Below are 11,230 nucleotides of genomic sequence, written 5' to 3' on the forward strand. Positions count from 1 at the left end.
CATTTGGAAAAAGTATTTGCTGGAGTTGACAAACTCCATGCCAGCAGAGGGTAACCACAACTATCTGCAGATCTTCAAATGCCTTCCCTGAACATCTTCAGTCCAGCTTTCCTTACTGGTTGTCTCTTTTGTGTCCCATTTAGAAAGTGTGTTGTGATTAGATAAGCTTGCCCAGTGATGATCCTTTCTAGCCACATAATACCTACAGTCCAGTTCCACCTGCTTCAAACTCTACAATTGTCAAAATTCAGGTCTCTCCTTGATTCTGGTGCTTACGTAAAGTCTGATATGAAGTCCCTTCACATGGAGTTGCACTTTTATCATCTTTGGCGAAAGCTTAGTTGCATTTCAACATGTATATTATAGCTTTAGATGATCTTCTAAAAACATGTTTTAAACTAGACTGTATTCTATCCTTTACTTTCCCCTTTGAAGGGAACTGAAAAACTTATAATAGCAGTTTTTGATTATACTTTTTTGTCTTCACTGTTAACCAGAAGAAATTTACTTTGTACTAGCTTTTGGTAAATGTGATATTACCTGCTCTGATTTCCAGTAAGCTGAGCCACATTGTTCCATTAGGTAGCCCATTACCTACTACTTGTCCTGGTATATTTGGTTTATACAGACAGAATGCACTTGTTGCAGGACTCTTGTGTACACAAGTCCTTGCCCTCTCTCTAGAAGAGCACCAGGTGCTTATGTGGAAAGAAGTCAAAAGAGATCTGGGGTCTTGCTCCCTCTCACTTTGACCCAAATCTATGGGCCGCAGGTTCTGCAGCTACAACCTGAGTTACAGAAAATTCAAACTCTGTTGCAACTTTTTTAGTTTTTACTTTTTAATTATCTTTGAACCCAACCTTGAATATAACTTCTGGAAATCACTTGGACAGTTGTTAGCTGCATTTCATGAGAAGAAATGATATTTACTCAGAATCCTCTTATAAAAGGGCCTGTACTGAACATCAATCTCTCTTAAAATATTTCTCATGTTAAATGTAGACTTTGTGTCTCTGCTTCTTTGCTTTAGCAGTTGCAGAATGTTCTTACTCTAAATATAAAATTATAAAAAAAAGCAAGTAACAATGTTTTCTTTAATTAGCTTCTTCCTTTGGGGGTTTTAGAAAAGGGGTTATGACTTGACAAAGATCCTTCCCATCTGTTCCTGTTTGTTTGCTTTTATTTTGACTTCCTCTGGTTGTCTTATCAAATATCACATGAATCATTAACATTTGTTTTCATCACTTGTTTTGGTTTCTCTTACTTCACATGATTAAGACATTATGTTGAGAGAGGCTCAGGGCTAATATTAAACTAATATTCTTTAACTAAATATTAAACTTTGTGGATATATGATCTTATATGTTTGCCCTGGGTTATGTTAATATTTTCCTGAGCTCAATAGTAGTCAGATATGTGCACATACAACTGTTTTGTGAAAGCAGCAAATTTTGTTAGATACAGGTGTCTGGATATAAGTTTTGAACAAATAGATGCTTTTTTTAATAAAGCTACTTCCTAACAGGAAATGTAATTTATTAAGCCCTTTGTGCAAAAGACATGTCGGAGACCCTGGTGGATGTTTCCAAGGGAGTTCTCTTCAAAACTAGAATATACATCTATTTGCATATTGTGTGATACCTTTCACTAACGTATTCCCTTATTAATGATTTCACATAGTTTTCATACAGTGAAAGAATTGGATTTCTGGTGTCACCCAACGAAACAATTTGAAGTTGTTCTAATTTGTATGCAGTCTTCTAATATAAAAATCTTATTATAGAATGTGATTGTTATTGAACAAATTTCATTAGTTTTAAAAATAAATGATCAAGCTCTTCAATACTCTAGTTTTAAAGTATATATAGAATGAAAGCTAAATCTTATATCTATTTGTATTAGTTATTACCAATAATTACATAAGACCTGCAAAAACATTGCATCAGAAAATATTGCATCAAAACAGTAAAATTAATACATGAACACAAAACAAACCAAATTGGAAATTTTGTGACAGATTCTCTATTGCTTCCTCTTTAGCCACAGCAAATAATATACTATATACTTAATATACAATATACTTACAGGTCCAATCTGAGGGCTTCAACTTTATTTATTTATATTTTTTTAAAGGGAGAGAGAGAGAAAGAGACAGGGAAGGATGGAAGGAAAGGGAGAGAGACTCCTAAGCAGATTCCATTCCCAGAGCAGAGAGCCCAGTGTTCTGAGCTGAAATCAAGAATCAGACGCTTAACTGACTGAGCCACCACCATTGGCTTCAACTTTAATACTAAAATCTGAGATCCATTTTTGCAAAAATGGATTATCTATATCCATTTTATTATCTATCTATCTATCTATATCATTATCTATAATATATAATATATATAATATAATATATATTATATATAATATAATTATAATATATTATATATATATCATTATCTATAAATCTTAATCTGCATAGTTAATAGTAAATAGCATATAAAAATTTATACCTCCAATAAGCTATTCCATGATCTGGATACTTTCTTATACACCAAGTTATAGCTGTAAGCATCAGATCACAATGAACTTTGGAACTATTAGGAATTTGTAATTTAAATAGTTCCATTCACTCCCTACTCCCAAATGCTTTTAATTAGAACAGACTTTTTAATTAAGTACTCCCATGCACAGTGTAGCTTGATGATTTTTCTGTCATGTCAACCTCCCATACAAAAGCAAATAATCATAGTGTTAAAGGAAGATATTTTCTCTAAAACCAAGCCATCAGAATTCTAGTTCTCATTTCAATTTATTCCGCTGAAATTCTGCATGCTAAAAGAAAGATCCTGTCTTGGGGAAGACAGTGAGGAAGAGATCCACAGGGCAGGCAGGTTGGTGGTGCTGAGAGCCAAGATCTTACCTCTACAAGTCAGAGCCCTTGCATTTCCTCCCCTGAGAGGCCAGTTACTTATTAAAGGAAAGAAACATAATGGAATGGATGTGGACTTTGGATTCACACAAATATCAAATCCCTGCAACTTTTTTTGCTAGCTCTGTGAAAGTGTGTAAGATACTTAAGTTCGTCAAGCTTAATAGCTTTCTTTAAAAAGGAACTAAGAAGGGGCCTTTGGGTGGCTTAGTTGGTTAAGTGTTTACATTTGGCTCAGGTCATGATCCTGGGGTCCTGGGATCAAGTTCTAGGATCGAGTCCCTTGTGGCTCCCTGTTCAGCCGGTAGACTGCCTCTCCCTCTGCCTCTGCATACCCCACACCATCACTCGTGTGCTCTCTCTCTCTCTCTCTCTCTCTCTCAAATAAATAAAATATGTAAGAAAAAATAAAAGGCACTAAGAAGACCTGTTTTGTTGAGTTGATGGGAAGTTTAGGCTTAAAATCTATAAAGTGACTTGAACACAAATGCTGAGCAAATACTAGCTGCACTTAATAAAAATCATTGCCTTTATTGCTAATTTCCTGGATCTTAAAGAAGAGCTCTCATCCATTTGAGATAGCAAGGAATAACTGTTTGGTAAACCTGGCCCAGCATCAGAAAGAAATAGACAATTTTCTGTGGTCAACATGTGCAGAAATAAATACAGTATGAAAAATAGTGGATAGGTGTGAGATTATCTAGTTAGAAGGTAAGTTTAATGCACAAAGGGCAGCCCTTAAAACGAAATATATAAATAAATCCTCTGAGTTTTCAGATGCAAATAGCATACCTCTGAATAACGAAGTCTTAGTGCATGGAAGCAGTCCAGGGATTGTAAGGACCTTCATTGTGTAGCTCATTTTTGTAGAGCCTTCTCGATGATCCCATGGCTTTGCTTGCTGTTGGAAGACTCAGGGAAGGGGAGTATTGAAACCATTATTATATGACATAAAAACATAGCTCAGTTTGAATTATGGGCCCATATATATATCTTTGCTAACACCCTTGCCATTCAACTTTCACTCAGGTGGTTTGTTATCAGAAGACTGAGGTAGACCCATAGTCCCATAATTCAGAGGCCTGTTGTTAGCTTTCTAGGTGCATACATATGAGGCTATTTGCTCTGGATTGAAGGACCAATTTAACTTCTCTGGAGCAATATAAAATTAGTTAAATTTTTTTTTTTCCTTACAGACTTTGTGTCATCTGTAAGTATGTTTCAATAAAGATGACAAAATTATAGTGTAGAAATGATTTGAAAATTAGGCTTTGTAGTCAAAAAGAGAGAGAGTTACTCTCCAATGTCTGTCTCTGCCTGGTATATATCTGCTTCCAGTTAGTTCTAAGGCAGATAATCTCTGATGCCTAAGTATTATTTAATCATGGAAATGCCTTAACTGTAGCAGGTGGGATCTATTTTATGGCTGGCATCTTTAATGCTTGCTGCATTTGTCCATCTGTTAGGAACATTAGTCAAAAATGCAAGGAGACATTTATTAAAAGTGGAATTGTGGTGGATCAGATACTGAGCACATAAATATAATGTATATAATTTCTATAAATGTATTTTATATATGATCTATGGTAAGATGCTTACAAAAGAATTATTATTGCTATATTTTTAAATGAATATAGTTTTATTTTGAAATGTAGTTTCAGGGGCGCCCGGGTGGCTCAGTTGGTTAGACTTCCCACTTGATTTTGGCTCAGGTCAAGATATCAGGTGATAAGATTGAGTCCTGTATAGGGATCCATGCTGGCTGTGGAACCTGCTTAATATTCTTTCTCTCCCTCTCCCTTTGTCCTACCCCACCCCTTCAAAAAATTTTAAAAAAATTAAATTTAGCTTCTGATAGACTTTAAAATTTCTAGCATGCTAAAGATAATTATTTTTGTTATGTAAGCACATTAATTCATTTCTTCAAAAGTTTAATATTTGAGACTGCATTAAACTTTTAAGGCAAGCATCATGCTAAATACTGTCATTCTAATTCTGATGGGAAAAGAGATATGGCTGCTTTCTCCATGGTTCCCAACCACATAGTAGGCTCCCCAGAGGTAACTTCAAAGTGAGACAAGTGCTATGGAGTTAATTATCAGGACGCTTGTATTGGAGAATAAATAGGAGCTCTCTATCTAGACAAGTTCCATAGAAGGGAGCAGAAAAGTAAGCAGGGAAGGGGGAGGTACTTATCTTCTAGATTTCTAAGATCAAGAACAGGCCTTATACTCCAACATGGTACAGAGCTTGGTGTGTCCTGGAATGCAAAGGAGAGCCAGGATCATGGAATAGGGGAGAGTACTAATAGATAAGATTAGAGAGGAAAATACTATATCAAATTAGGTAGTATCTGGTAGGCCTTGGTGAAGAATTTGGCTAGTGAATCTCATCTTAAAACAAGTATTTACACTTAATTAATTATTTTTGTATACCCACTCTTTGCTACAAAAATCTTTCTTCCTCATAAGCTGCAGACATCACAGAAGATTTGAAAGCTACTTTTCAAGATTTTTTTTCTCCTTTAATATGTGAAGATTTTTTTTAAAAACCTCAATGAGCCCTGAAATATTAACATCAAGCAAATACTTTTCCATAGATATTGTGAAGGACTTTGAATTTGGGGAAAGTTAAGAGTGTCTCTTGCCTCACTGTGTAATGCTAGGAAACACTTGCCTTTTTTTTTTTTTAAGTAAGAATGGAAGTGATACTCTCAACATAATTGACAGCATAGCAGAAATAATGAGACAGTTGAAAGGAAGAAGAAGTAGGGATAAAGTAATTAAAGGGCTAAGAATTAAAAAGTTTGGTAAAAAATATAGTACTCTACTTCTTTGGTTACTTCTGAATCCTTTATTACTAGATTTTTATAAAATGTATGTTGTCTTATGTAGTAAAAATCATTAGGATCAAAGTTATCTCTAAAAAGTTTCAATTTCTAGCCACATTGTACTAAAAGTATGAATGGCTGAAATTTTAGCTTATTTTTATAAATACCAACTTTATTAGGTTTATTTACAAAGTGAAAAATCAAAACTCCTGCTAAGCAGAACCTAGAAAGTGGTATCTATATATCTATATCTTTATTGCTAATGTAAATGAGAAGATCATAGTTTTGTCCCATGGCTGAGTATAATCAAGCCAACCAAACAGAAGAAATCAGATGATGTTCCATACAAAAAGAAATAACATGTTACTTCATAACATGTTAATATGGTAACATATCCTTTCTTAGAAAGAAATTTTATCATAAGGTTATGGCTTTGATATGGGTATTTGATTAATACTTGATTTAAGAAATTATTATCTTCATTGAATATTACAATGGCTACTTCTGAGCTGTAGTAATATTATTAAGGAAATTATCATTACAGGCCAGGAAGTAAAATGTCTTTATACAATGTATGTAGGGCGATTATCCAGCATAGTTTTGTATGCTTTTAAGTCATTGTTCAAAATTAGACTTGAGTTAGATTAATAATATATTTTCATTGCTGAATCTCAGATTATATCATACATTCAGATGTGTATGCCACTACAGGGAACAGATAGTCATTGTCATTATTTGATGTTTCATGTATTAAAAATAATGATGATACATGATTATGGAACTGGGAAGCTCAGGATATATAGAGACTTCCAAGTAAATGTTACTATTAAAGCTGAACTGGATGAATTTTATAAAGGCAACCAATACTTGATACATCTTATTAGAAGTTACCCAGTATAAGACCAATCTTATGAATATTCATTTTCACGTTGTTGAAGGCAAATGGTGGATTTTGGATGTTAACAGTATAATAAGTTAAATATATATTTTATTTGTTTGTTTCAATATATACTTTGTGTAAATCTCACAACCTGAACTATTCATTCATTCAACGCATATTTATTGAACATGTACTAGATTCTTGGGATAGATCAATGAACAAAACAGAGTTCTGTGACATCTTAGAGGTAATATTCCAACTATACAATTTAGGCCAAAATCAAACATAATAGGAATGTAAAATTTGGGGATGCCAAAATTTCTATGAAGTAAAAAATGGTTTTTCTTAAGTTCCTTACTAATAACTATGTCTACTACACATTATGTGAAAGCATTTAATTAGCTTAATGTTGAAGGTGAGATCTGCACATATTTGGATTATATTTTTCTATTTTCTTGGACTTACTAGATTTTTTCTGTTTCCTTATATTTTAACACTGTCGATCAGCTGTGAGTCATTTTGCAAATATTTATATGGCAATATTCATTTTTAAAAATGCCTGGAAAATTTTCCTTTTCTGATTACCTTCTGCTATATATCTTATAACTTGGAATTTAGATATATTTTATACAAATATATCCAAAGTTTAGTCCATGCCACAAAGTTGACAGCTTAAAGGGTGTTACATTTGAGAAATGAGCTTACATTTCTCGTTTTTACTTACATTTTTACTTACATCATTACATTTTTACTTACATCAAAAAAAATGAGCTTTTGTTTTGTTTTTCCCCTGGATTTCTAATTTTCCATTTCTTATTTCCGCTTCATTCAAATGGGATTATTGAATGTGTCCAATATTTGATATGCTTTTCTTTTTCACATAACCGTGGGTTTCTCTGTTGGTTAAAGTTGAGTAATATATTTCCATCTTAACATTTAATTGTTTGGTTAATTTCACTTCAAGGAGGAAAGACTATATAGTTCATTGATAGTGAGGAAATAACCTAGGAATCTTTCATATAAATAGCAACAAATGTGCACAATAGTTACATTACATGGTATATTTAACAACACTGCTAAGGAGTAAGATGGGAGCTCAGTCTTTCGCAATGGAGATACACTTGAGTGCATTCAGAGAAAATTTGGTTCTGCAAGCTTGGAGGAAGTAATTGTCATTCAACAGAATTCAACTAGCTTTGCATATCAGTAACACCCACACAGGCATACTCTTATCTGTTTTCTGAGTGCTCTTGAACTGATATCAAAATAGCAAATATATATTTATGAGAACTAGAAATTCTATGTTATTTTTGATCACATAAACTCAATATAATTATGAAATTAACTTTGAGAATATGTGAAAAATGTTACTTCCTAAACAAGTGAAGATAGAAGAAACTCCACAAATTTTGTATCATCAGCCTACTTAGTTTTTATGTTCACATTTGTCCCCCAATGTAATGAAATTAATTATTTTTATTGTTCATTTTTAGATGGAAGACTGTATTTGAAAACTACTGTCATGTACTGAATTTTTCCTGTTGAAGAAATCCATGTTATAGTAAAGAACTTTGCAGACATTCGTCATTGGAAAGTTCGGAAAAAAATAAAAGTCCTTTTAAGGGAACTTCCTCAATTTTGTGTATTAATGTTCTTTAAAAGTTTAAGTATTCTACAAAAACAAACAGTTTCCTCCATTGATTTTCACCTGTGGTTCATACCAGAGACCTGAGAATGTTTGTAAATGTACAGGTATCCAACTTCTTACAGTTAAAAATTGCAACTTTGCTGCTGGACACTTGTATACCGAGTTAAAGGCAGGTCTGAGTAAGGCCTCGCTTTGGGTTTTTTTTTTTTTTTTTTTTTTTTTTTTAATGGAATGAACATTTTCCTCCTCTGAAAATTCTGTATCTGAGTACATCAAGAGACTCTTGTACCAGTTGTCACCCAGACTTACAGAATTATGTCCTCCAGAAACCAGCAAGAAAACTTGGAAATGAACTTGTAGGGGGCATAGAGGATTCCTAAAAAAACAAAAAAACAAAAACAAAAACAAAAACAACAAAAAAACACAAAAAAATAAATAAAACAAAAAAAAACAAAAAAAATCAGTAAATCAAAGAGTAATATTCTATTACATTCGATTTTAAACTAATTGTGGGTTTTCTCCTGAAGATTTTTTTCACATACTTCCAAAAGACCAACAAATGGATGTTGACAACAACCCAGTGAAATACCATTTTGCATATCTGAAAAGAAGCATTGAATATAAGCCAAAAGGTTTCACTGAAGGTCTTTTTTCTTAAAAAAAAAAAAAAAAAAGTAACATGTTTTCATTCCAAACTGGTAGTGGCATAGAGAATTTAAAATAATAATGATGCTTCTTATTCAAACTGTTGGTCACATGTACAGTATATAAACATAAAACATACAAGGAAGGTATTATGTATGCAGTAGTATACTAGAGTTTAGGAAAATGAGAATTTTAGAAAATATGTTTTGTCACCCTGTTAGTCAGAAAGACACCTTTCTGGTTTTAACGCATGCAGGCATGTAAATATTCGTCTGGAGTCACAGTATTAATGAATGAGATCTTAAGCATCTGGTGACATCAGAACTCTGTCAGCCACTTTTATTTGTATATTGAACCCTAGTTAGTGCCCCAAACTGCACTATTGAGAATGGATTGTGGCTGAACAGTAAATCAAAACACCAGAAATATTTTTATATGTTAATGTCATATTATGTTAATGTTGCTGAAAAACAGACCCTAACAAACCCTTGATGTATCAGTCCAATACCATGTAGCACTGAGTGATAAAGTTAAAATGTGTTGTGCTTCCCCACCCCCGGTCAGAGGGAAGGGTGCCTATGTGTTATTTTCACTGTCTTTTTGAAAGTTACAGTATGTATTTTCACTTTTGTGCAGATAACTGGAAGTAAAGCTGCAACAGTGCTTATTACACACTGAAGTTACCTTCTCTTTGTTTTTCCTAATCTGGAGTTACACCTTTAAAGACTGATATTATGAATCAGTACAGTCGCTGTGCATTTTATGATTTTGCTGTCATCTTAAAATTTTATGATCATAGCATTATTTATTACCATAAATAGCAAAATCTGAAATGTCCAAGAAAACTAGCTTAAAAATGTGTTTAAAGATAGTTCTGATTCGGTGTTAATTATTTGGTTAAGAGAAGAAATTAACATTACGGATACTCTGGCACTAAGCTTCTGTAGTTTTTAGGTCTTCCTTGCAATACTGGAACATATTTCTTTTGTGTAGTTTGCTATTAACCCACTAAGTCCATTTTTTTACTACAATGAAAAAGTTATATATACAGTTCCTATTTTAGCTTGCTTGAAAGGGAGCAATATTTTTATTTAAAATACTGTTAGTAAATGCTCTGTAGAAACTTGGTTTTCGAGGCATCATTCTTCCATACCCATCTTTTGTTGTTTGAGCACAAGAGATTCTAGTCCTTGTTGTATGTATTTCTTGTTTTTCCCTGTACACAGTCTTTAAAGGATTACAACACTTAAAATTGGAGGGACTTGTGGCAAGCTTTTGAACCATACATTTTTTAAAAGATTTTTTAAAAAGCCTACAACTTACCTAAGTAGTAGAATCGACCATTGCTCTGCTCCTTGCATAGAGTCCCCTGTTAACTAGGTTAAATAGTTTTAATATGCATACTTTCGAGACCCTTGAGAATGCTTTAGTGTTTGGTTTGATATAAAAGGAATTTTAGCAAGGATTAAAGAAAGAAGCTATCAGCTCTATGTTAAGAGAATCTTACTAACATGTTGTAAATATTACAATTCATGAAATGTTATTTTAAGTCTGTAACTTAAGTTGTTTCTCCTTTTTTAGTTATACAGGTTGGTTTGGAATTTGTTTTCATTTCGGGTTGGTTTGTTTTTTTTTTTGGTATAAACAAGTAAAATTGTGCCCATTTTATGGTTTCCATGCTTTTGTAATCCTACAAATATTAACGTCTAGTTGTTCTATATTATAACCACATTTGCGCTCTATGCAAGCCCTTGGAACAGAACATACTCATCTTCATGTAGGACCTATGAAAATTGTCTATTTTTATCTATATATTTAAAGTTTTCTAAAAATGAGAAAAGGTTATTACGAATTTTGTTGTACAAAATCTGTACAAAAATCTGTTTTTACATCATAATGCAAGAATTGGAAATTTTTCTATGGTAGCCTAGTTCTTTGAGCCTGGTTTCAATGTGAGAACCACGTTTACTGTTATTGTATTTAATTTTCTTTTTTCTTTTCAACAATCTCCTAATAAAACTGTCTGAAATCTCCCTGTGACTTTATTTACAGTTCGTCTTTATTAAATTTTGTGAAATGCATAGCATTGAAGGAATATTTACTTTCTAATGGGAGGCATCTAAAAACAACATAAGTCAGCTCTTTGCAATGCGAGGGGAACAATGCTCAATGATTTTATTTAACATGCAACTGCTTCTATCTCTAATATGAATTACTGTGCTGAAAAACATCATAAAAGCACACTCTGTAGTTATTGTTTAACAAGCAGATTTTCCATATTTTGTTTCTTGCCAGCTAAGCAAACTGCCC

The 11,230-nt window shown here is 32.9% G+C and overlaps 1 protein-coding gene across 1 annotated transcript in view; it reads left to right on the forward strand.

Annotated features, from left to right (window-relative positions):
* Positions 1–10,965, forward strand: part of DACH1 (dachshund family transcription factor 1) — a 421,261-nt gene extending 410,296 nt beyond the window's left edge. Inside the window, exon 11 of the mRNA XM_032841074.1 lies at positions 8,121–10,965. Within this exon, the coding sequence (XP_032696965.1) occupies positions 8,121–8,158 (38 nt within the window). The 3' untranslated portion in view covers positions 8,159–10,965. The remainder of the gene's footprint in view (positions 1–8,120) is intronic.
* Positions 10,966–11,230: the final 265 nt, after the last annotated feature.

This window comes from Lontra canadensis, unplaced genomic scaffold (assembly GCF_010015895.1).
Source record: "Lontra canadensis isolate GAN:19392208 unplaced genomic scaffold, GSC_riverotter_1.0 scaffold119, whole genome shotgun sequence".
Lineage (NCBI taxonomy): Eukaryota > Metazoa > Chordata > Mammalia > Carnivora > Mustelidae > Lontra > Lontra canadensis.